General features: G+C 37.4%; 2 protein-coding genes across 3 annotated transcripts; both read left to right on the forward strand.

The window, feature by feature from the left end:
- The first annotated feature begins 1487 nt into the window (after positions 1–1487).
- On the forward strand, positions 1488–20388 carry LOC127442016 (WW domain-containing adapter protein with coiled-coil-like). Of its 2 annotated transcripts, XM_051699680.1 has the most exons (13): positions 1488–1743; positions 1948–1981; positions 2580–2769; positions 8706–8782; positions 10169–10284; positions 10376–10488; positions 11863–12099; positions 14229–14351; positions 16964–17109; positions 17956–18047; positions 18378–18546; positions 18660–18787; positions 18911–20388. In XM_051699680.1, the coding sequence occupies exons 1-13, from the start codon at positions 1703–1705 to the stop codon at positions 18978–18980; spliced, it is 1536 nt and encodes a 511-aa protein (XP_051555640.1). In that variant the 5' UTR covers positions 1488–1702; the 3' UTR covers positions 18981–20388. The 2 variants fall into 2 exon arrangements, with proteins under 2 accessions (XP_051555640.1, XP_051555641.1); XM_051699681.1 differs by lacking the exon at positions 14229–14351.
- Positions 20389–22467: 2079 nt separating this feature from the next.
- Positions 22468–27361, forward strand: LOC127442031 (BMP and activin membrane-bound inhibitor homolog). The gene is made up of 3 exons (XM_051699701.1): positions 22468–22976; positions 23504–23785; positions 23999–27361. Exons 1-3 carry the CDS (start codon positions 22901–22903, stop codon positions 24412–24414), a joined length of 774 nt encoding a protein of 257 aa, XP_051555661.1. The 5' UTR covers positions 22468–22900; the 3' UTR covers positions 24415–27361.
- The last annotated feature ends 49 nt before the right edge of the window (positions 27362–27410 follow it).

Below are 27410 nucleotides of genomic sequence, written 5' to 3' on the forward strand. Positions count from 1 at the left end.
TCAGTACTATTCAGCTGCCTACATATAAAGTGTTAGCAATTGGACAATATTACATAGTGGGTAACGATCACACTTTCAGTGTACACTGTCATTTGACAAGATGTCTTTGCATTTTGACTGTCTTGGTCTAAGCAATGATAAAGGAACCTTTTGTTTTGATGACAATGATTTATTCATTGATGGATTTATTTACATTTGAAACATGAGTTAATTCTTTTGATTGAGTAATCACCTTTTGCAGGTCACATAGAGTGGTGTGCTGAATGAACCACGTGATGTGAGGATTGTACTTAGAGTTTTGACAATTGTACGTTTGTTTCAGAAAATGTGCCAAATCGATTGAGGAAAACTGTCAATTAAATTAAAGATAGAAGGCCTGGCTACTAGTATGTAGTATGCACACTATATGTCCAGGGACACATTAAGGTGCCATGGACACGGGGCCCCTGGGCTTCAACTCCGATTTGCTTGTTCATTAATGTGGCCCTGGCATCAAAATCTCACTCCAGCCTGGTATCCAAAGTTGGCAACCCTGGCTTTAATAAAATTACAGTACTGTGCAAAAGTTTTAGGCACTTAAGATGTTTCACAAAAACATTTGTCTTAAGATGGTTATTTATATCTTCAGCTTTAGTATGTCAATAGGAAATATAAATGTTAGACTCCCAAACATTACTTTTGAAAATAGAAAAGATTAGAATAGAAGAACAGGGAGCCCTGAAACAGATGTCATGCCCGCCACAGAGCCCCCCACTGAATATTGAGTCAGTCTGAGATTACATAAAGAGACAGAAGCAATTGAGACAGCTTAAATAGATAGATGAACTGTGGTGAATTCTCCAAGAAGCTTGGAACATCCTATCTGCCAACAACCAAGAAAAACTGTGTCCAGGTGTACCTAGGAGAATTGGGGCTGTTTTAAAGGCAAAGGTTGCCACACCAAATATTGATTTAGCTTTTTTATGTTTACTGGACTTTGTATGGTATGATGTTAACTGATAAATGAAAACTATTTATGGCATTATTTTTGTAGACATCCTCACTATGCAACATTTTTCACAAGTGCCTAAAACTTTTGCACAGTACTGTATAAGCTTCACATTTCTGCCTTTAAACCCTCAAGCCAAAAAAATAAAATAAATAAATAATAACAAAAAAAAAATTAAAAAATGGCACCATTCACTTCCATTATAAGTGCCTCACACTAACCTCAATTTGTGCTTTTAAAGAAAAGGAGAGAGGAGTCGAAATTATTTTTGTGGTAATCAGCATTATGCCACAAATGCTGTCGATTGAGCTTAACGTGTATTGAACCCGGAATATTCCTTTAAGTTAAATAATCATTAGTGTGAGTAAGTTATCATGTATAAACTAATGTGTGAAGACGTTACTTTTGATTGCAGTTGAGAAAAACAAAACCTAATTGAGGCCGAGCAGAAATTGTCTCGTGCACGTGCACGTCGCGCGCCTGTCCGTTCGCGAGCACTAGTCGCTGCGCTCGTGCACTTGCGGGGCGCAGTCGCGAGCAAAACGAAGCGATGGATCGTCAGTCCTTTCCCGAATAGCGAAGCAGCACTGCAGCAAAAGCTATTTTTGCAGATCAAACTGTGTTGTTGGCGACAGTAGTCTGTAAAGCGATTGAAAGCTGTAGTTTAGCAAAACTGCTTTCGTAAAAACACTTTTCCACAATCCTGCAGCATTAATGGTAATGCATGCATCGAATCCATCCAGAGTCAATGATGGGTAAACACACATTTACCTCCAGTTTACACTCTTCACTCTACCTTTTAAACCTTAAACTACACATGTTTGAAGAAGTGGTTTCAAATTATATTGGTTCCTCTTAGTTTGCTTGTGAGTTGTATTAAGTCATTTTAAATAAGTTAGCATTGTAGCTGGCTAGCCGAAAAGCGTTTTTGACTTCATTAACTTTTCTCTCTTTTACAGGTGTAATGATCGAAGAGATCCTCAAGCCTGCCAGGTACATAGAGATGTATTTTACTATTAAGAATAGTTATATGTTTAGGAGAGAAGCCGAAATTGTGTCAAAATTGGATTAGCCGGCTGTAGCTCACTTGTAGCATAACATTAGTGCTCGCAGGCCTAGTTCCTGCTAGCTAACTGAAACTATGATAGACATCACAGTTACCTATTAGTTGTACCTGTAGCGCTCAGTGTTCTGTATTTGGTAACAGTATTGCCTAGTCTAACTAGAGTGCTAGCTTAATAGTTGTAATGGTTTGTCTAGAGGGCAAACGTTTCTTTACAACTGATGTATTTAGCTTGCTAGCTCGTGTTGTAGTGAGCTAGCCTAGTTACATTTACCACTACCAGTAGAAAATGAATTGCAGTACAATATTAATTACCAACAGCAGCTAGTGATTTTATCAGATACAGTGTAACATTATATTGTGTACTGACTTAGTGAACATAAACAGAGATAAGGTTGCAGATCATCTAGTTCTGGTTTGTTAACGTCTGTCATTTAATTCCAATCAACAGCATCAGGTCACTTGCTTTTTATTTTATTAGCCCAATGGCTTTGAAACCTTATGTAGACCTATTCTCATGCATTGCAGTCTGTCAAATACCAATCAAAGGGTCAATCAACAAATGACCATCGCCATGAGAAGATGCGAGACTCATCAGACTCCACGCCACCAACTAAAATGCTGCGGCGATCAGACAGTCCAGAAAACAAGCACAGCGATGGAACACACAGCCAAACAACAGCACTCCACATTCATCGGCCCCGAGAGAGGGAGAGCGGTAAGAACATGAGCAAGAAGAGGTTGGACCTGCACTTGGATAATGTTGTCCTTAATTCACCAGAATCCCAACATCCTGCTTAAAGGGGTCATGACATGTGGAATCAAATTTTCCTTGATCTTTTGACAAATAAGAGGCCATTTTACTATAAAAACATACTGTAAGTTTCAGAACTCAAAACTTTTTCTAACTTTGTAGACACCAAACTGCCAAAACGACTCTCTACTTCCTGCACATTGTTTTGTCTCACTAGTGGTAGACATTTGCATCTGACTGCCTTCACAACAACACATCAAAGCCTAATTTAAGTTATCCCTTCTGTAGCCTGCCCAGTAGCAGTGAGCAGTTAGATGGCAAGTACAGAGAGCAGGTCAGTCAAGAGCAGAGAGTCAATCAGAACAGTGTCCGTTTACTGTCAAGTCTTAAAGGAGATCACGGTTAGATGCTTCTGCCTCACGATCCGTCACGGTTATATGCGTCTGCCTCGTGATCCGTCACGGTTATATGCGTCTGCTTTTGTCACTCGCTTCATCGCTACTGTAGGCAGTTGCCACTCCACAGAGGCATCTGTCAGCGCCTGGACTCTCTTTAAGGTGGCAAGAACAACTCGTCACGAGACCTGCCAATCGGTTGAATTTGATTTTTATTTTTTAACACTTTGTCATCATAATTACCATGTATTACTTCAGCATCAATGCATATTGCAACGTCAAATTGTGTTCAAGTCAATCAATGAAACAATAGTGCCACCTTGAGTAACAAATAGGAGACATAGAATATATAACATTTAATAGGAGACAAAATATGTAACACAATCAGATTGTTCTATAAATATATGAAGTATCCCTATGGAGTAGCCTATATAATAACAAAAAAGATGCAGTGTTTTCAGACTTCGAATAATGCAAAGAAAACAAGTTCATATTCATTTTTAAACAACACAATACTAATGGTTTAACTTAGGAAGAGCATTGTGCTGCTGGAAAATCCAATCCTCAGAGTTGGGGAACATTGTCAGAGCAGAAGGAAGCAAGTTTTCTTCCAGGATAACCTTGTACATGGCTTGATTCATGCGTCCTTCACAAAGACAAATCTGCCCGATTCCAGCCTTGCTGAAGCACCCACTGTGAAATTTGGTGGAGGATCGGTGATGATCTGGGGGTGCTTCAAGTATCAAGACCCTGTATGCTGCACGGCCTGGCCACGCCCTCCTCCTCGTCACAATTATTTAACAACATTACTGTAGTTAACATGAACTAATGAACTTAATGTTAGTTACAACATATATTAATAGATTTTTTAAATCAAAAGTTGTATTAGTTAATGCACATTAATGCATTATGAACTAACAATGAACAATTTATTTTTATTAACTAACATTGATTAATAAATGCTGTAAAAATATATTGTTCATTGTTTGTTCATGATACCTAATGCATTAACTGATGTTAAAGAAATTAAACCTTTTTATTAAGTGTTACTGAAATTACATGAATTGTGAATTGCTAACATTTATTTGTATTGAAAACTAGGGGTGTAACAGTTCTCGGTAAAATTGAACCACACGGTTTGCCACCCACGGTTCGGAAAGCATTGGCACCGCGGTCGGTTCACCTCACGTTTAATGACGCATCTGGAGCACAAGTTTTGGTCAAGAAAACAAAGTGTCAAACAGACAGGCACAGTTACAATCTCCGCTAATGCACCTGAATGGATTGTAAATGGATACGCTCCACCTGTGTTTCACGTGGGTCATCTTGATGACATCACTGTCCTGCAAGCCTTGTGTGTAGTTGAAAATGGCAAGTGGAGGAAACGAAACGCTGATAGAGAAGCCCCCTGTGTTTCTTCTTTCTGGGAACATTTTCTTTTTGCAGTCAACACGTGTGCTGTATACTGGTAATATATGTCAATAATGTGCGTGAGGGTTTATTTAAAACGTGCACGCAAGTTCTTCCTGTTTCCTTGCACGGCTGTAACCTATTACGAGTGTCAATAATGCGCTTTGATTAATGGCATTAAGATGACGTTATAGTAATACATTGATTAATCATTTACGCCAACATCACCCAGGGAAAGAGCTGCAGGTGAGCCGAAACTGCACACACTCCCTTCCATTTTTAAGCAGGCACTCGGTGCTTATTCGGACAGACATGAAACAATAACTAAAGCGCTTGGGGTGTTCATGTGGGATTTCCATGTATTATTAAAATACTCAAGATGCATTATCACAACATCCCTTCTCATATGCATTCTAATAGCAAGGTTATTCCTTTTATAGTGATGTACAGCTTCCGATTATTGAATATGTTGAGATGAGTTTGAAGTGCACTTTGTTGATGCATATAGTGTATTAGTGCAGGTATTGAGTTAAAATGTTGATTAGGTAATTAGAGAAAATTAGTTTTTTTCTAGTTAAGGACCCTGACAAAAATTAACCATGGTTTTACTATAGTAATATTGTAGTAACCATGACTGCTGTCACCATGGTTTTATGAGCAGAAATCATGGTTTTGATGCAGTGAACCATGGATTTATAACAGTTTATAACTTCTAGCAGTTTATAACTGTAGTTTCTATAGTAACCATGATTTTACTATATAACCATGACAGTAACCATGTTTATATTGTGGTTACTATGATTTTACTGCAAATATCATATGTAAAACAATGATTGTTATTTAACCTTCTGGGGTCTGAGGGTGTTTTGGGCCCTGGAGAAGTTTTGACATGCCTTGACATTTGTGCTTTTTTCAGTTGCTTAAAAACATATGGCTAAACAATAAAATATAATGGCTAAAGTCTGATAACACTGAATTCAGCACAAACTGGGCTACAATAATATGGGAACAACATGTATGTACATGTTTGTATTTTTGAGAAAATAACGTTTATGCGTGGTTTTTGAAAAAACAAAAATTTTAAGTCACTGAAATAAGGCCATATAACACATACTAAGCATTTGTTCACAATACTTTTGAGAACTGGATCTTGTAGCCTAGAGTTTTTGCTACAAAATGATGTGAAAACCATCCTGATCACTCATTGATACAAAACAATATAGTCATTTAACATTTGTAAGACACTTTTAGTGTTAGAAAGGCCATATGTGAGGAGGCGTGGATGATCATGAATATTGATGTGATTCACACCTGAGGAGACAAAGACCCCTCCCCTGAGAGAGAATGAATGTGAGGAGACTTAATGATTGAATGTATTGTTTGTAGCTTATTCACAAAATCAAGTTTAAGTTAAAAGAAGTAATCTAACTATACATTTTCTTTACATAAAGACTTAAAAACTTTAGACCTACACTACCGTTTAAAAGTTTTAGATTGGTAAGATTTTTAAATGTTTTTAAAAGAAGTCTCTCATGCTCACCAAGGCTGCATTTATTTGATCCAAAATACAGCAAAAACAGTGATATTGGGAAATATTTTTACAATTAAAAATAACTGTTTTCTATTTGAATATATAGTAAAATGCAATTTATTCCTGTGATCAAAGCTGAATTTTCAGCATCATTACTGCAGTCTTCAGTGTCACATGATCCTTCAGAAATCATGCTAATATGCTGATTTTCTAATATGGGCATATTTACAGCACATTTGACACATTTACACCCGAACAGATATTTGCAAGCACAAGCTTCGTTGATGATAATGAGGCAGCATAAACACTTGTTAAAATATAATCTAAACATTCATATTATTTTTATATCATATTACATATCATATTTATATCATACAGCATACAATTTAAATACCTGCTTTAGCCAAAACAACATTTAAATGTAACTAAAACTTGCCTATTAGGACATATTTCAAATTTCAATACTCTGAATCCTGGCTGGCAAGTCTGGAAATAATCCAACTAGTAAAATATGTCCATGTCTATATAAAATAGCATGTCAACTAATATGTAAGTAAAACTAAATGACTTACTCATCTGAAATTGTATCCTCGGCTGGATCAAGTCGCTCTTCAAAATGCAAACGTTCATCATCGGATTCCCGCTCTTCTTCTGAGGAAAATGTGAACTCTTCCTCACCTGTGTAGCGTGCAATCTTCCAAACGCGCAGAAAAGTGAATGAATCGGATGATGAACTTGATGTTTTAAGGCACTGTTGGTGGCGTTTACCATTTGCATTGATCGCCTCATCACATTACCGTATGAATAGCGCACTCTGCTGGTGGGTGTGATCACATTAGCGATAATTAGCTGAGCCAGGAGAAACTATACATCACTTTGTTTCATACAGATTACGTTGCAGGAGAATAATTGTTTTAAATTTGAATTGTTTTATTTAAAAGTAGACATTTTAAGCTTTCTTTAGGCATATGTTTCATGTTTGTGTGATAAATGTTCGCAGTTTCAGTTCATTTTTGTAACGTGTTTCAGAAAGATGCTCGTGGAGTCAGAGACGGCTGAAAGCGCATCCTGTTTATTTTCTTTATTTAACAAAAGCACAAGGTTTTGTTGTTATTGTGAGAGTGCACAAATAAAAGTAGACCCTTTATAGTCTCTAATAATGTCTTACACTTATCTGTATGCCCCAAAAAAAGAGTATTTTAAGTTGTTTCCGCTGTTATGAGGAAAAAATCCAGCAGGACGTGCCAGCGACCCCAGAGGGTTAAGGACAAACCTGTTGAAGTGTTTATCAATAGATTATTCATTAGATTTGGCAGTAATATATATATATAATTTTTTTTTTTTTTTAACAAAGCAAATACTGAACCGTACCGAATCCATTTACTATAAACCGTGATACAAACCGAACCGTGAGAAATTTGAACCGTTACACCCCTATTGAAAACCGTTATTAATAGTTCTGTTGTCAATATCAAAAGGTCATTGTGACATACTGGCAACCAAAAACCATGAGAGCATCACACACAGAAGAGATACTTTCAGAAATTTGAAAAATATATCCATTACAAGCTCTAAATCTGCTCCAGTGAGAAATAATTAATATCTATGATTTGTTTAATGTCTTTGGTGTCTTGTTGTAACACAAATAACTAATTATTAAGTGAGTCAGAATAACTACCATATTGACTCTAGAAAATGGGCAATTTAATATTCATACATGTGTAATTCTTACACATTTTTAAAAACAGAACTGCATATTCATGTGAATAACATCATGTCTGAAAGTTTAAATTTGTGAATGCTTTGAATTGCCAACAACTCCACTTTGGCCACTTTGTTATGCTTTAAGGGCTGAGCAAGCGCTCAATTATTAGAGGAGCAGTGTATGTGTGATTCCCTGTGTGCTGCAAAAAAGATCGGCCCTGATTCTAGCCACAATCGGACGATCATGAATTTAAGACGAATATCAGCCGATTTAGATTGGTGCACCCCTACTTTTTATGTTCATGTAGTAAATATGATCGCCACAATCAAGAAATAAATGCATCACATGAAAACATAGGATACTCTCTCTGAGACATCTTGCGTGCTCTTCATGGGTATTCTACTTCCTGTTGTTGCCACAGACATGACATTGCTGCAGCAGGTGCACAGTGCTTTTTATAAATTAATCTTGACTATTTAGAGGCCCCTTTGCATGACAGTTATGGCTGTATCTGAATCATCTTTTGGTAGTGTTGCTATTGTTTTATACCACGCTTTAACATTGGTATTCCCAGATCTCCTGAAGACTGAGATTCTCAGTGGTCTTTGTGTTTTGGCATTAAAAGCAATGTGGTGCTGTGTGTAGTGTCTTGTTGGTCATATAACTAGGAAGTCAGTGGAAACTGCAGCTCATCCTGTCGTAAGGCCATGTTTCCATAGCTCAGCCACTGGACTGTCAGTTCAAGTCTATAAACTAGCTTTCCAGTGGGTTAAACAGAAGTGCAGAAGCCTGACTATAAAATTATTTCAGTTAAATTATTTAATATTCTGTGTTTCAAGTCTTGTTAATCATTTTTCAGGTGTCAGTTCATCTCCACAAGAAAACTCCCATCATGTCTCAATCTCTCACCCTCATCAGAACAGAACTTCAGAGATGGTAAGTCAACTTAAACTTTCTTTGAATGTAGGGATGTTGAGAACTACATACCATATTTCCAAATTCGACCAGCTGGTGGATTGACCGAAAAAAGTAGTCAGTGTTAAAGGTGCACTCAGTTATTATTGATTGATTATTATTGTTGATATCCACCATGTTGAGATCCTATAACCATCTGATTACTTGATTATAATCTCAATAATCATGAACTACGAATAGCATGTTTTTAAAAAGACATCAGAAACTGAGAACTTCTGTTTTTGAGTGATGCTACATCTACGCCGTTAGGTGTCAGTGCAACATAAACACAAATTTGACTGAGAGCAACATTAAAGGGACAGTCCACCCTAAAATGAAAATGATCTCGTCATTTACTCATCTTCATGCCATCCCAGATGTGTATGACTTTCTTCTGCTGAACACAAACGAAGATTTTTGGAAGAATATTTCAGCTTTGTAGGCCCATAAAATTCAAGGGAACGGGTGCCACATTTTTGAAGCTCCAAGAAGCACATATAGCCATCATAAAAGTAATCCATATGACTCTAGTGGATTAATTAATGTCTTCTGAAGTGAAACGCTAGGTGTGTAAGAAATAGATCAATTTAAAAAAAAAAAAAAAATTATTTTATTTTTTTGTTTTCTTCCGGCCAGCTTGTGGTTTGCATGTGTTGACGAGGGTGGAGTTCAAACCGCCTCTTGCGTGATGTAAGCACGCAAGCCTCCTCTGCATAGGAATTCATACATAGATACTTTATTAGCAGATACTGGACCGCGATAATGTTTTCATACAGAAACAGTTTATGCAGCGGTCTTAGCAAGGAGCTTGGTCTGAGGCATCTCTATTCACTTGCATTCAAACCGATTCTAACAGCTCTCCTTGTTGACCGTTCCAAGATGGCGGCATAGTTGACTCTTCAATAGGGTAACTAAATGAAAGGTTACAGTTGTTCAGCCTATTTATTGCATAAAACTTTCATAGTCCCAACAAACAAACAGAGGTCCGTGGATTATGCATAACAGAACATTTCTCATAGCATGACATGTGCAGTCCGACAGTACCCGAATTGTCTTGATTTATTGCTTAAGGAGGTAAATTTGTTACAAAAAACTGCTTTGATGACTGTTGTGGCAGTGCTTTAAAGGTGATTAATTTAGAGAGGGTTTTAGGTTGCTGACATCCCCTTTATGGCACCCCTCCTTAAAAAAAAAACTAAAAAAAACTCACTAATCAACTAGTCATTTGTTGGATGACTAGTGGACCATCCTAACCCATCCCTATTTGCACTTCCTCTTAAATAACTGGCACATATTTAAACATTTGCTTCCTGGGAGATTTACCTGCTCTGTCCATCTAAATAACCCCACGTTTCCTGTCCGCTGCAGCCCCGGGAGCCAGCGGATGACTGGTCAGAGCATATCAGTTCCTCTGGGAAGAAGTACTATTACAACTGCAGGACAGAGGTCTCTCAGTGGGAGAAACCTAAAGAATGGCTGGAGAAGTGAGTTATTTTAGATCTCCTGTTACTTAAAATTGTCACTGCCTCTCTTCAACCCTCAACTGACCCAAACCCAAACATCCTGTCTGAGCAGAGAACAGAGACAGAGAGATGGTGCAAAGACTGTGGTTAACAGCTTTCCCAAAGACAGAGACTACAGACAAGAGGCCATGCAGGCCACTGCAACAAGTGCCCTCAGTAGTACAAGTAAGTATTAGAACCTTCAGAAACACAGGCATTTATTTCTTGGGTTCATTCAAGGCCCTATTTATCACCTGGTATTAACATCGATCTCAGGTGATCTGATCGCAAGTGGAAAGCACTAAATAAAAATGTGAAAAGGATCCAAAGCAAAGATTATGATTGAATTGCTCAAACTACATTTGGAGGTATTCAGAAATGCACATGACAACTTGCATTTGTTGTGTACACGTTAATGTGATATGATGCATCATGGACAGCAGCAAAGGACTGCCTACTCCAGTCTAAATCATTACACTGAAGCAAGGTTTTTAAGGAGCCTTTTCGCTGTCTCCGACATTCACATACCACTGTATTTTTCCCCTTAGTGGCAATCAGGATAAACTATCAATTTGCTCGCAATGGATTTTATTCGTTGTAAGGAAGAAGCAGAATGACATTACTGTGTGTGATTTTTGTTGTGCAGATGGAGGAATTCAAAGAAATTCATGATTCATTTTCACTTATTATCATTATTATTATTAATACTGTTTTTGTAGTTATTTTTTAATGATAATTAACTACATAAACAGCAATAATTCAGCAAATATGAAGTATAAATTTATATTTTAAATATAAAGGTTTTGCATGTGCAGAAATAAATGGCAAGTACAGATTTAATCACACATTTACTGTAATTACATAAGCCTTTTATGATATATTTGTAATGTAAATGATAATTTCAGACTTCTATGTTTATAATCGTCCAATATACAGAAGTAGCAGAAAAAGTTTAGGACAAAATCTTTTGATATTTTGACTTCGCGCTCATAGTTTTGAATGAATACATCACATCCGCTCGGGCTGTCAAATACGGTCTAGTCACAGAAGTTGAATTTCAACGCAGCTGAAGCTCATTGGATCTGAAAATTCCGTATCCGCAGATTGTTGGAACTCCACACAGCCCCCTTCAAACTGTCCTTTGGAAATGACTGCCTTCCAGTCTAGTGTCCGTTAATTGTTGGATGCAATGAAAAGGCAGCTTTTGTTAGGTATGGTTTTAAAGGTTTTAAATCCACATAATAATGTATCAAATAATAATAAATTTTGGGAAAGCCCATACTTGAATATTCAACAGTTTTCAGATCTTCAGATATGCAGTGACACAGATAATTAACTTTGGATTAAAGCATCTGCTAAATGAGTAAATGTATATCATGTGAAGCACAAACATCTCAAATCTATCTTGTCTAACCACTTTTGATAGGATCACCTGAGACTGTTAATACCAGGTGCCCAAGTAGTATTAGACCGTATTTATTAATGAAGGGGTTTAGTTAGAAAAAATACAGTTTCCAATGACTTTGGTGTTTCATAACACATGTATTTTTGTTTCCGCAGAATCTACTCTAGCGGATAAGCCGACATCAAACTCTAGTTATTCTCAGCCTTCATCCATAAACCCCTCCAGTACATCTAGCTCCTCCTCGTCCTCCACAGTGCCTGTGTCTCCTGCCTTGCAGGCTTCAGCCTCCACTCTGCTCCAGGACCCAGCACTCCTCCGACAGCTGCTGCCTGCACTGCAGGCCACCCTGCAGATGAACCATGCCAATATGGACATGAGCAAAATCAATGAAGGTAAGCTCGTCTAAGCGTAGTTTGGTCTGAATCCAGGGCCAATGACAAGATCCTCTGCATATTCTCACTACTTAGATGAAAAAAATTGTGCACCTCTTGATAGCTTTCACTCTTGCTATTGGCTTTGTGTTACCCTGCTGCTTTTGCTGTTGTTTTAAGGGAAAGTCCACTCATAAATTAAATTGGTGTTATTTTACCTTTTAGAGACGTTGACTGACCCTTATGGTTTTTAATTCATTGTCTGTTTCTTTGAGTTTGAGAATAGTTCGCTAAATTTTGTCAGGTGACAAATGCCATTTAACTCATAATTAAATAACTCACAAATCTTTACTTTAAACTGTCTTGGTTCATAAATCTTTAAACTTTCTTAAAGTTTTCTTGCTGCTTCTGAGGGTTCATGGTTTCAAACCCTTAAATCAGAGGGGCAGATTCATAGATTGAATGCATTGTCTCATAAAAAAATATCATGCTGATGGTTAGAATACATTTAGAATACACTTTTCTTTTGATTTTTGTTGACCTATGACATGGTCAGGATTTCCGAAGTAAACAAAGAATAAGGATATTTCCTAATCCACTCATCTAGCAGCTAGGCTAAAGGCCCCTATGTACTTCTGGAGAAGTTCTTCATTCAGGGGTAAAAAGAAGTTCGAAACAGCTGAGCAACGTAATACTGTTTGCGAACATTCAGACACCCGCCACACCGCTGTGGGAGGTGTTTGGAGTACATTTAAATATGAGGACGCTTGGTAAAACCTTAACTAATGTGACATTAAAATGTGTTGTCAATGACGTTATGCCTCATACTATGAGAAGAATTCACACTAGATCAGTAAAAGAAGCTGTTTTAACCACTCGATGATGATTTAAAGTAATATACACCGATCAGCTACAACATTAAAACCACCTGCCTAATATTGTGTAGGTCATTCTGAGATGCTATTCTTCTCAACACAGTTGCACAGAGCGGTTATCTGAGTTATCGTAGACTTTGTCTGTTCTAACCAGTCTGGCCATTCACTGTTGACCTCTCTCATCAACAAGGCATTTCCATCTGCAGAACTGCCGCTCACTGGATGTTTTTTGTTTTTGACACCATTCTGAGTAAACTCTAGAGACTGTTGTGAGTGAAAATCCCAGGAGATCAGCAGTTACAGAAATACTCAAACCAGCCCATCTGGCACCAACAATCATGCCACGGTTGAAATCACTGAGATCACATTTTTCCCCATTCTGATGGTTGTGAACATTTACTGAAGCTCCTGACCCGTATATGCATGATTTTATGCACTGCATTGTTGCCACACGATTGGCAGATTAGATAATCGCATGGATGATTGTTGGTGCCAGGTGGCTGGTTTGAGCATTTCTGTAACTGCTGATCACCTGGGATTTTCACGGACAACAGTCTCTAGAATTTACTCAGAATGGTGCCAAAAACAAAAAAACATCCAGTGAGCGGCAGTTCTGTGGGCGGAAACGACTTGTTGATGAGAGAGGTCAACAGAGAATGACCAGACTGGTTTGTACTGACAAAGTCTACAGTAACTCAGATAACCACTCTGTACAATTGTTGGTGGAGGTTGGTGCTGTTTTGGTGGCACAAGGGGGACCTACACAATATTAGGCAGGTGGTTTTAATGTTGTGGCTGATCTGTGTATATGCAGTAGAAAATGTTAATTTGTCTTGTTTACATTCTGAATTCATGGAGCTATTGAGCTAACAAGGTATACACGGCCATAATATGTGCCTATTACACACTTATTGTAATTTATGATGACACTGATACTACTGCAAAGATGAGTGATAGAGCGTTAATTTGTAAAATACAGACAAAAGTATGATGATAAGAGAGGTATATCGGGGCCTTTAATACTTGCAACTATACCTACACCAAAACTGTTAGAAATGGTCTAGCTTTTTTTTTTTTTTTTTTTTTTTAATCTTAACACCTTGACAACTGTTTTTTGTGGCACAATATGTGGCATTTTCGGCTCACATTGTGAAAATCTATAATAAGCAGAAAAAAGTCTTTGTTCACCGAAAGAGCCTTTCCCAGATTGCTTTCAGTGTTTAGTTCTGCTTTGATTGTGTGAGTGCCTTTTTCTGTCTTTTTTCTTTCTCCAAGTCCTCACAGCCGCTGTCACACAAGCTTCCTTGCAGTCTCTGCTTCATAAACTTCTCACTGCCGGACCATCCAATTTCAACATCACTACTCTGCTTTCCCAAGCTGCTCAGCTGTCCACACAAGGTATTGCTAAAGTCCCAGTCATGATCAACACCTCTGCTAACTGATGTTGTGCAGCAGTTCAACTAATGTTTAAGGATCTAGTATGCAGTGTTCACAATATTGTTTGACACACACACACACTGGGCAGCAGTTCTTAAAGTCTTAAGCCAGAAACGAGATATTTTTGAAAATAATGTTAATTTAGCTGAATTTGGATGTTAAATTCAAATGTTTTAGTTTTTTTTTATTGCAACCATTCAAAACTAGCTGATCAACACATTTAAAAAAGGCCTTGTATTCCCACACCAGGGGCCTCATGTATAAAACTCTGCTTAGATTTCTTCCTAAAAGTGTGCCTAAGTATAAAAGTCACATTTATTAATATATGAACTTGATTGAACTAATATATATTTCAAAGGATATATCTTGAATATCCCTTGGCAAAATGTTTTTATCTTTGAGGACATAAATCTAACGTAAGCAATTTTGCTTCTCAGAAAACCTTTTAAATCGTTTTAAGTGTGTTTTTATTGAGAAGTTAAATATTTAATACTGGAAACAAAACGAAAATTATTGAAATCATTGCATTACTAAGATTTTATATTTGACTGGTATTTTATATATATATATATATATATATATATATATATATATATAAACTGAACAGCAAATGTACTTTTCATAATGTTTTTATTAGACTAGAACAGGGGGTTTCATTGCGATGAGGGTCAGGATGAAGTGGAGCAGGCAGCACATTTGATGCACATTTGATGTGCATTGCTGTACCTGTTTGCAGCTGTATAATACTGTTTCTGATGAGACATGTCTCTCCAAATGGTCTGTTCGACTACTGAATATGGCCAGCAGTGCCTGTCTTATAGCTACTGTCCATTTACAGAGTCAGTCAGAGTCAAGTGCACATCGCATTACAAGATCATCTTTATTCAAAGGCTGTACTTATCTCAGTACATGATTGTAATAGAACAGAAAATATGTCAAATTAAGAAATCTTCACTGTCATTTTTAGTTAGGCCTACTCTGTATGTTCCTTCTCTATGATGACACAGGAAAGTTCTCCAAATGCAGTGTATCCCAAACCAATATTTCCCTTTTACAGCTTATATTTGAATGCCTTTTGAGTTAGTTACATAAAAATAATATAGGCGACTATTGGCTTGATAATGATTACTTCTGTTTCAAGTGCTTAACTACATACATACTTTTTTATTCTAAATGTGAATTAAATGAAAATCAGAGTTTATAATCAGTCTGTTCAGTTCATTATTTGTCCAGCTGGAGTCGTCAATTCATACACAGCAGTAAAAGAGTGCGTATGCACAGTCAAGAGTGTCTGGACAGTGCGCACATTTAAGCCAAGTAATTTTTTCAGGGTTCCCGCGGATCCTTAAAAAGTCTTTAAAATGTCTTAAATTCAGTTTTCCAAAATTTAAGGTCACAAAAAGTCTTAAATATCTTAAATGATACAACAAAAGTCTTACATTTTATTTAAAGAGGTCTTAAATTTTGTGGCGGAAAGACAGGAATCGTGATATGACCTAATCTGATTATCGAACTTCAAAAGAATACGCTTTAATTAAATAAATGCAAGCGCTGCATCCTTCAAAGTGAAAACACGGCACTATTTTCTCCAAGCAAATCGAGCTTGTGAGTGTTTTCAGCTGTTGCAGAGCTGAATTAGGCCATATCGGAAATTTTTGACAAGCGATTACTAAAGATCTGTTGATGTTGTGTTGATGAAATATGACAATGTTTACTTTTAATTATATTGTAATATGTTGTAGATTATTGTAGGAGTGCATATTTTATATCCCTTATTTGTTTGAACGAGCAGCTGGAAGCAGTGAAGCGCAAACATTTCAAAATTAAAAAAGTTAAAGTGCCTTTAAAGTTAAAAGTTATGCAAAGTTCCATGCATAAAGTGCATCTGGAATTTAATCAAATTTGGACACTTGTAGCCTCTGTCTGGCCCTCCCCATCACAGGAAGGAAAGACTAAGAACATTTAATATTGGCTACCAATTTTAAAAAACTATTGGCAGACTAACTGGCTTTCTTTCAACACATTATCGAATCAGCAAAATCCAATATCAGTCGACCTCTAATTTGTATTTATTTATATAATGGTACATAAACCAATTTTATATGTTATATATATATATATATATGTGTGGAAAACATGTCTTTGAGTATTTTAAACTTGCATATATCCTACCCTGTTTTACTGACAAGCAATGTTAAGGCCATGTTGAATGTGTGCCCCTGCCTGTTTAAGAGTCTGTGATGCATGATTTATTCTGAGATTGTTTGGGTTTGTTTTGGTATGGGGATACAGTATTAATTTTATTTGTTCAGGTCTTGAAAAAGGTCTTAAGTCTTAAATTTGTTTTTAAAAACTCTGCAGCAACCCTGTTTTTATAAATCCCGATGGAAATGAGTGGGAAATTGCTTACGCACATTTCAATGCCCATTTTGTGCGTATGCAACGTTTATACATCAGGCCCCAGGTGTTTAAATTTAATCTTTTGCTAGTTAAATGTATGGCCTGTTAGTTACATAAGATAATAACTGGGCTCTACAGTATAATTTCTGTAATTCATTGTTTCTAATGAACAGCTCAACTGTCCAGTCAGTCGCCCATGTCATTGGCATCAGATGCCTCTTCACCGAGGTCGTATGTGTCTCCTAGAGTCAGCACACCTCAGACCAATGCTGTCTCTAAACCCCTGCACAGCTCTGCGTCCCTCTCCTTTCAACCAAAGGTCAGTAGCAGCCAGCACTCATGGTTCCCATGCATCCTGGAAAACCTGGGATTTTGCAAAGCAGTTTTCCAGTCATGGAAAAGTCATGGAAATGAGAAAAATACCTAGATGTCCTGGAAAATAATTATGTGTCCTGGAAAATATTTTTGTATAATGAAACTGTTTGACTGTGTCACTAACAAGGTTTGTGCTACATGTACACAAACATAGCAATGATCAGGACTCGGGATAGGTGTGAATTACACACATTCGTATAGTTTTGAATGCGTGTAACTGTGCATTGTGAAACAAAATCAACAGTTGCTCATGAACAAAGCCCTGTCACACATTCAATGATGATGGTTGGACCGCTGATTTTTTTGAAAAATGAATTCACACCTAGAGGAGGTGGTAGCTTGGTGATGCGGCCTTTACACCTCAGAATGTGAATTCATTTTTAATAATTCAACAATTGGAGTTCGCTTATACTGCGGTTACCACATGTAGGGCCCTATGATTTCTGCGATGCGGAAAACACAGACGGAATCACAATTGTTTTACTTTCATTTGATTAAAGTTTTAATTAATTTATTTAAACACCATTTTTATGATAAAGTTGAAATAAACTGTTGATATGGGGTTCAGAAAAAACAAAAACAGGTATCGGACTCTGTATCAGTGAGTACTAAAAAAAAAAGTATTGATACTTGTACTAGTTCTCAAAAAAATTTTATCGGGTCATTGCTACACGTCTCAGTGCACTTGCAACACATACTGAGCCGTAAAGTTGTATTGAGTAACTATATTTGGTAATCATTTTTCAATGTTTCTTAGTTCAGATGCAAAAAAATCCCTCTTTAATTTCAGGTTACTGCATCAATTCAGAGATCAGGATCAACATCCCAGCAGTCCACCAACTCTGACAAACAATTCAGTGATCCCCGTCTTCAAAGACAAATGTAATGATCATTTCTTTTAATATGTCTTAACATTGTTGCACATTGAAAATTAAAGTTTTTTAATTCTGAAAATTAAAATTAGAAACCATAGGCCTGCTTCTTTGCATTCTTTAACAATGACTGCTGTGTAGTTTTCTTTTATTTGTGGCAGCAGCCTATCAGAAGTTGTTTGAGCGCCATCTACTTGTTCACTGTGCACGTGCAATCAAGGCTGTTTATATATATATATATATGTGTGTGTGTGTGTGTGTGATGTTTACTCATTACTGATTAAGAGGGTGAGGATTTTTCCCTAAAGAATAATGAATGTGCTGTTTTGTTATATTGCAGTCAAGAGAGTTTGTCGGGCTCTAATGGCAGTGCGGGCAGCAGCAGCATCCCCGCCCCAGTCAGCACCCCTCGAACCCAGAGCACTTTCACTCCTTCTCTAGCATTGCACTTTGATGAAAATCTCATCAGACATGTTCAAGGCTGGCCTGCAGAACATGTAGAGAAGCAGGTGCAAGCATACTTTTATCAAACGTTCATCAAGATTGTGTGAAGCAGAATTAAGATCTTCTGTGATCAGATGTCAATTATCTGTTTCTGTTCTCTCAATTTCCTTTCACCCAGGTGTCGCGTTTGCATGAGGACATCCACAACATGGGAACCCTCTACATGTCAGAGATCTGCACTGAACTTAAAAATCTTCGCTCGCTTGTGAGAGTGTGTGAAATCCAGGCCACATTGAGAGAGCAAAGGTTTGTAATGCAGATTAAGGCTAAATCAAATATCTATCCATCTCTTGGATTAGTTTCAATAATGAAATTAAATAAGGAATATTTCATGAAGCTGAGAGTATTGTTTTCATTGTTTCCCAACAGGATTTTGTTTCTGAGACAGCAGATCAAAGAACTTGACAAACTGAAGAATCAGAATTCCTTCATGGTTTGAGGGATCATTATGGAGCTCATGGAACTCTCTCCAAATGAGTTCAGCCACTGGCTGTTGGGACCCCTGCTCTCGGCCAGAGCTCTCAGAACTGCAGTTGCACTGTAGGCTGTAGTGCCTGAAATAAGACTGAGAGAAGGGAAGCTGACAAAAGTGCTTATCATGGCAAAATGAAGCCCTGAGATCATAAATTAATTTGAATATCCTTTGTACATCACTTCTCTATTCTCAAATCCAAATGTGATGAGGGAGATGTGCAGAGAAGCACTCTTCAACCTAGAGCAACCAATGAGGAATCATACTGTACATTGGATCTAGTGATTCATGTGTTGGTTCTTCAAGGTTTTGCTTGTGTTTGTGTATCCAAAAGTTCAAGCTGTCAAGTTCACTGAAAGTTTAATATACCTCCATCCTGCAGTGACTGACAGTGAATTTGAATAATGTCAGAAGGGCTATCACTCTACAAGGATGATAGGGCACATGTTGTTTTGATTTTCCAGCTGTGGTGGCGTTAAAGTGACCAACTGAAATAAACCTGATGTACTTCTGAGTATTCATTCTTAAATTTTAGGCATGACTTGCTGACTCTCAGCAGGATTATTTAGGACATACAAGTGATCTTCCTTAAATCGCAACAAACTTGTTTCACTGAGAGAAACAAAAGCGGTGCTAAGCATTTCTGAATTGATGACAGGCACTTAAAAGCTTTTGCTGTTGTGGTAGACGCACATTTGCCGAGATCCTGACCCTGGTTAATGGGTTTGGCCGATATATGCCTCTAATGTCCCTGTTCTGTACAGTTAACACATCTAACAGAGATTACTTTCATGCTGCACCCCAGCACTCTTTGACTATTTTTGCATTATTGTTTTTGTATTTGTTTATATTTGCTCAACTGTACTTTAACTCATAGGTTTGAGTTAAGCCATTCCCTTATTTCCCAAGTTTAGGAAGTTGCTGTGAAAATATTCTATATTTCGTACATGAGCTACTGTTGCACATCAAAATAGCATCCTTTAAGGATGGAATAGGACCATGGGACCGTGCAAGCCGGTCAGCGGGGTATAAAATGGTTAACCAGATCATGTTTTTCTCAGCTTTCACATAAAATATCAACCAATTTTTTTTTTTTTTTTTTTTTTTTTTAAAAAGTCAGTAAGCGCTTGGTCAATTTGTCGGTTTGTGTGTGGCAAGAATGCAAAAAAAATTGCAAAAAAGGGGAATCCTCTTAGATGTTCGCAGTGTCATTCATAGTTTCTGATCCTTTGTCCTTTCTGATCCGATTTGACCTTAGACCAATTTAAATACTTTAGATTGTGTAAATAGAGATCACTCTCAGATTAGAGATGAGTATGTTGCTTTGTATATTATGGTTTCTAAAAGTTACAGGAAATAAACATTTACCACATTATGTTTTGGTACGTTTGCTTTTGTGCTTTGGCTGGTTTACTTAAAGGGATGGTGACCAGACTTTTGAAAGTCCAAAAAGCATATAAAGGCAACATAAAAGTGATTCATAAGACTCCAGTTGTTTAATCCATACCTTCAGAAGTGATATGATAGGTGTGGGTGGGAAACGGATCAATATTTAATCCTTTTTACTATAAATCTCCACTTTCAATTTCAAAATGTGAAGTGTAGATTAATAGTAAAAAAGGACTATTTATTGATGCGTGATATTGAAATATTGATCCGTATCTCACCCACACTTCTCACTCAATTGTAATTGACTTTTGCTGAGATTGGAGTTTGCCCATGTCTGCCCTCTTGTGGGACAGATTTTCAATTGCATGTGAAATAAGACTTTCAGGGACCAAGGAAGTGTTTACATTTCTGTTTACAGCAGAATGTTCAATGTAGCAGTTAATTATTTTTCATTATTCACTCAAAAAACAGTTCATAACTCCCTAATTTAATGAGATTTTTTAAGTTTTCCATCCACTATAAAAAAAACGTGATCTCTGAGACATATTTTTGTTATTGTAAATTATTTTATTTCAAACCATTTTTTTTTTCTGTGAATACATTTGAATGCATTACGTTTTAGTATTTCAATATATAAATCTTAAAGGGATAGTTAACCCAAAAATGAAAATTTTATCATTTACTCAGCCTCATATCACCCCAGATGTATATCACTAAGATTTTTAGAAGAGTCTCTTATTAAACATTGCTTGTCATCTTTGTTGGTCCTTACAATGCAAGCCAATGGTGACCAGAGTCTCCAAAAATCATAAAAAGGCAACATGAAAGTAATCCATACAACTCCAATGGTTTAATCCATGTCTTCAGAAGTGATATGATTGGTGTGAATGAAAAATGGATCAATATAATAAATTTTTTGAGTAACTTATTTTGTTTTTGGTGATTTGCATTCTTTGTGCATATCGCCACCTACTGGGCAGGCAGAATAATGTGTAGTAAAAAAGGACTTACATTTTGATCTGTTTCTCACCCACACCTATCATATCACTTCAGAAGATATGGATTAAACCACTGGAGTGTTACGGACAGTCCAGCTCTTCAGGACTAAGTTGTTTGATGGTCAATTTGTCTTGAATTTGCTGTCGAAACGACACTCTGTTAAACACTTTCATCGATAGTGCTTGCCATGTTTGCGATCTGTCACGCACATATACTAAAGTTACCTTTGGTTTGGCACTACGTTTATGGGCAGATTTATTTCTGCCCCAATGTGTCTCTATAAGGGCTTGTTGCAGTACCATATTTGACCAAAAATTTCCATTGAAAAAACTGAGGGGCGCTGTGGAGTTCGGGAGGGCAGCAGACTCTCTGCCCCACATGCTTGAATACCTATATTAAACACGAGCTTTCAACTACTTTACAACTTAAAAATAGGATAAAAACTTATACTAGGCCTGCTTTTAAATACACATGCCAGCATTTTGAACACATCTACTGGCAAACAAATTACATTATTGGCAGTTTATGGTATGGATCTATGTTTTCAAGTCGCGCCTGCTTATGGATCACTTTTATGTGATTTTTTGGAGCTTGAAAGGCCTGGTCACCATTTACTTGCATTGTGAAGAATAACAGAGCAGAGATATTCTTCTAAAAATCTTTGTGTTCAGCAGAAGAAAGTAAGTCATATGCATCTGTGATGGCATGAGGATGAGTAAATGATGAGAGAATAGGGTGAACTATCCCTTTAATTATCTAAAATTATTACATTCATAATATTAAAATCATAATACTTCAAGATTTGGTGTGTTGCTGTTTTAAGTTTTTTTTTTTTTTTTTTTACAACACTTTTCTGAAAATGTCATGCCTTCTCGGTAGTAACACAGAGTGTAAAATATATTTTTTTTTAATCTGTTTGCTTTAAATCAAAAGAAACATTTGTATTTACTATTACTTTTTTCACAGCATAGGGGTCACTAGAACCCTAAACAATGAGGAAGTCAAGTCAGTTCCTACAGAACATGTATTTGCCGTCTATGGGCACATGGGGAGGGAACAGTCAGTCACAGCTTCTACATGCATGTCAGTGAACAAGTTCCGCTGGCCCAGTGACTCTCTCTCATTCTCAAGTCTTCAACATTTAAGAGTGCTCAAGCGCAGACTACATAAGACGTTGTCCGTTTGAATAGTTGTCGAGATTGATAGTCTTGCTTTGTACCTTTAACAGAAAATGGATTATGTTTAATATGGACTTTTAATGTTTGTTCAAACAACAGCACTTCTGTTTTTCTGCGCGGAGCTGATTTAATCTGGAGTTTTGAAGAGTCGCGAAGACAGAGTCAGGATGTGATCATTTCCATCCAAAAATGGTCCGAGAAGTATTGAACAGAGCGAGTTGGAAAACGTTTCGGACAGTGATGCAGTCTTAATGAGTGTAAAGTCCGTATCGATGAAAATCTGAAACGGAGGAAGAAAGATTTTTTTATTTTTTTTCTCAAATGGAGCGACACAGCAGTCTCGTTTCCATTTGGCTTCAGCTCGAGCTTTGCGCTATGGCTGTTCTCCTCACTAAAGGTGAGTGAATGGAGCACGTATTAGCCTACTTATACATTTAATTCATTTAAATGATAATAATGCTCACCGCGTATTTACAAGCCGTTAACATAGTGACATATAAAGTTATTATTATGCAGTAATTACAATGTAATATGCACACTTATGTAAAGTGTAACCAAAAGATCTCTGAATATCTCATTATTTTTCTTCAATTCATTTTCATCTATTAATATTTATTAGATATGCCACTCTGTTAGGTTTTGCATTGCTATTATTGATCAGCATCTTTACAAAGGTCTTAAAGAACTTGCCTAACATGTAATGTTAGTCATTTGCCAAAATGGCATCATATGAAATGTAAATAATGTTTAATAATTATACAGTAATGTATAATGATTAATAAATGTCACACGAGTTTGGAGCTCAGTAATGAACTGAATGCTAACTCTTGTTTTCAGTTGTGTGTGAAACTTGTAAAGAAGTGCATTTTATCAGTACATTAGTCTTAGACAAGACTTTTCTAAACATTTATTTTGTTTTAACAGGAGAAATACGATGTTACTGCGATGCTCCCCACTGCGTGGCTACTGGTTACATGTGCAAATCGGAGCTGAACGCCTGCTTCACACGCATCTTAGATCCTCAAAACACAAAGTCTCCACTCTCTCACGGGTGTTACGAACCTCTCCTGAACTCAGGAAACATTTGCCATCCAGAGTCAAACTATGATACCATCCATGGACCTGCTACACTTCAGTGCTGCAATGAGGATATGTGCAATTACAGAGGCTTGCAAGATCTTACATACAGAGGAGAAGAAAGTCATGGTATGATGATATCTTAATAAAATAAAAGTGTTCTTTAGTTATTGCTAGGGACAGATCGATACAGTGGCTGATATTTGGCAATTTTGAGATAATCTGAAGCTGAAGTATTACATTTAGCCCTTTGCTTGGTTGATGAAACTACCTCTGTCAGTGCTTTTCTATAATATTTTCATAGAGACTTGACAATATACATAAACATCTGTTCTTATTCAGAAAGAAGTCGACATCAAACCGAAGGCATTCGTCATGTGGTAGCACGACTACAGGAAATCCCTTCCTCCAAAGAGGTATGGTTCCGTGCTGCGGTCATCACCGTACCCATCGCTGGTGGTCTCATCTTGGTCCTCCTCATCATGTTGGCCCTGCGCATGCTCCGCAGCGAAAACCGTAAACTGCGGCAACAACGGCGAGAGATGCTCTCCCGCCTTCACTACAGCTTCCACGGCCAGCACCTCACCAAGGGTCACATGGCCAAACTGGACCTTGAGTGTATGGTGCCAGTGGGAGGCCATGAGAACTGTTGCCTGAGCTGCGACAAGATTTGGCAGTCTGACCGTAGTAGCCAGAGACTTCTATCATTGGTCCACTGGGGAAAGTGCAGTGGCCGAGGGAAGCTGGAGTTTGTCTGATAGCTTTGGAGTTTGTTTTCCTTTGTGGATTTGGAAAGGACCCATTGGGCTAAGACGTTTTATTTGAACCCTTCTAAAGGAGGTACTGCAAGCAAGAAATTAAAAGAGAACACTTGAAAGCATCAACCATATGGTTGTTGCTGTTGAAGCACTTTACTTGAATTAGAGGCTTGAGGAGAAGAGAGACTGTTTGTATTATTGGCTTAGACAAGGAGCAACTTCATGCTGGTATTCTTTCTTATAACCGAAGGATTCCAAAAAAGTTTAACAATTTGCACTTTTTGTATAAAGAGACTATGGTAGATTTGATTTATTAGTTGTGTTAGACTAGTGGGTCGAGGATGACCTCTGGTGTGTGAATGGCTCTGTTCCAAAAGCTAGTGAGCTTCCTATATAGGTAGCCATTTAAGGCTACATCCACATTAATTTGGAGACATTTGAAAACTGCGTTTTTGTTTTCCAAACGCTGTCCGTCCACACTGCTGTTTTCCATAAGTTTCTCGTCCACATTGAATTGTATCAAAACTCATAAATCCCCCTTCCACATATACAAAAAAAATTGTGCGTTCCATGTATGGTCTGAAGTGCAATTGTCCTCATGTTCTGTCACCGGACAACAATTCAGAGTAAACTTCCTGCAAAGTGAAGGTTGTTCAAAGTAAAATTTATCTTTAACAATGTTATCAAAGTGAATAGCAGGCACAACAACGTCGCTACAACTTGGGATGCCATCTTGAGGTGAATGGATCACATGATTGTGTCACATGACAACAAATACATCATCGTTTTCAGATATCTCCATTTTCCCTATCCACACTACAACGCGAAGACGCCATCTTCAAATTTATCCACTTAGGACAGCGTTTTCGAAAAGCTCAGTTTTTGCTGTCAAAAACAGCTTGTCAGTGGTGTGGAAAATGTATTAGTGTGGACGTGGCCTAAAGCATCATAGCCTAAGCTCCTGATGCAAAGGCTGTTCCAAAAAGTAGAAGCATGTCGATTATTAATTGACTTTCAATTTCATTCAATACCGAGAAGTATTGATAAAAATAGTTCAACTTAATTTAAATGGACTGTTTTACAAAATATTTGTATGTTTTTATGCTTATGAGAATATCATGGTGTTAGCTTGGCAACATGCTTACATAAACATTTACTGGAATAAATTATTAGTTGAGTCTCCAGTGAATTTTGTGTGTGCTAATACCAAATTATCCACTTATGAGGTTCCATTTCAGTTAGAGTTAGTTAAGCTGCCTTAGGGGGCCGTACACAGAATGCGTTTTCGTGTCTGTCTATGCCCTTTTTCCATTGTTTTTCTTTGTAAACATGAGCTAGATGGACATTTTTGTATCAGGTCAAGCGCATTTACCTTCTTCTGTGTTGCAACCAACATTTTCCCTCTAAGTTTGCATTTTTACTCCACTGGCGGTTAGGTATAGGGTTAGGGTTTGGGGCTAGAATTACTAAAATATCCATTTCTCTTCACTTTATTACATCATTTACAGTTAGTAACAACACGCTTTTTGCACATTCTTGCTTTGGATATTTCACCCAGAAACAGGAGCTCACATGTACCCATGCATTCAAAAACACTTCCCGCTTCGGCCACTGGGGGCAGTGCTTCGAATTTCGCTATACACAGACAGAGTTTAGCTCAAGAAATGTCAACAAACTGTTTATGAATTGACAGTGAGATCAGTTTGGTTGTGTCTAGCTTTTTTTAGTGTAAGAATGCGATCGGTCTGAACAGCCCCTTAGAAGTCAGCTGTCTATATAGGCAGAAGCCAGCGTTTTGGGCCAGAGCTGTTGTGTGATTTTTTTCAGTGTTAATATTCACCACCTTTGATCTGCTTGAATGTTGCTCACTGTACAGATCTTCCATTGTAAATATCACATGTTCAACAACGAATCATGGTAGTATTGTCATCTTTCCTGTCAAAACTCTTGTTTCTATAACGCTCTTATTCAATGAGTGTTTGGCGCCACATTGGGTGGTACTGTGAGGCTGAGTTTCATACAATATTGACAAGCTCATTATCCCCAGAGGGAGAAGTCTTGGCTAATGTCTCAGTATGTCAACACGTGCACAGTTGCAACCGCTTGACTGAGACATTGGAATCATTAGCAACAGCATGAGGGCATGGGATTGTAGTGTGGTAGCTATTACACTCATGTCTTGTTTTACAGTAGCACTACACTTCTGACTGACTCACCCTGGAAACTCTTCCCTAGGCCACAGTCACTCAGCCTCCAACTCTTTCACAGTTACTGCTGCTGGGCTTCTTTGGAAAAGAAGTCAGATGGGAACTGATCCTCTGTAAACTTAGCTTCTCACACTACTTATTGTTAATTCCACTGACTGAAGAAAGGTGTGTTTGACAGTGGAGCTTGTCGGTCCGTTTACTCCTTTATTTTTCTGCATTGCAAACACGAAGTGAAGTGAGTCCTAAAATACTCTTATAAAAATCTCTTTTGTGTCTTTACCCATAGGCTTTATTTTTTCAGTGTCAACCTTAAACCTGAAATGTGTTTAAATACTATCTCTTGTCCAAGTTTTATATGACTGCACTTCTTTATATTAGAGGTAGTACAGGAAACACACTCAGAGAAAAAAAAAAAAACATGTACTATCATTTTACATTTTAGTTCACTTGAAGAACCCGAGTCTCTTTCATATGCTTCCTCTCAAATTTGTCCCCTGTACACTTTCCAAATCATTGCAGCCCTACATACTCAATGCACAAGAAGTTAACAGTTATTGTTGGCCCTTGGAGGGGAATGGATGCTTTATTGCAGTGAATGGGATAAAAGGCATGTTCCTTTGACAGTATAATAACAGGGAACTTCTTCCCTGGCCCACATATATTTTAAAACATAAACTCTGAAATGGTTTAATGTGCATTTTTGCAGACGTTAACATCACGGTCAGAGAAAAAGAACCACCCTTTTCTTTCTTTCGCCTTCTAGGGCTTTTGGGGTTGCTCTTTATATAT

Source organism: Myxocyprinus asiaticus, chromosome 6 (genome assembly GCF_019703515.2).
Source record: "Myxocyprinus asiaticus isolate MX2 ecotype Aquarium Trade chromosome 6, UBuf_Myxa_2, whole genome shotgun sequence".
Classification (NCBI taxonomy): Eukaryota; Metazoa; Chordata; class Actinopteri; order Cypriniformes; family Catostomidae; genus Myxocyprinus; species Myxocyprinus asiaticus.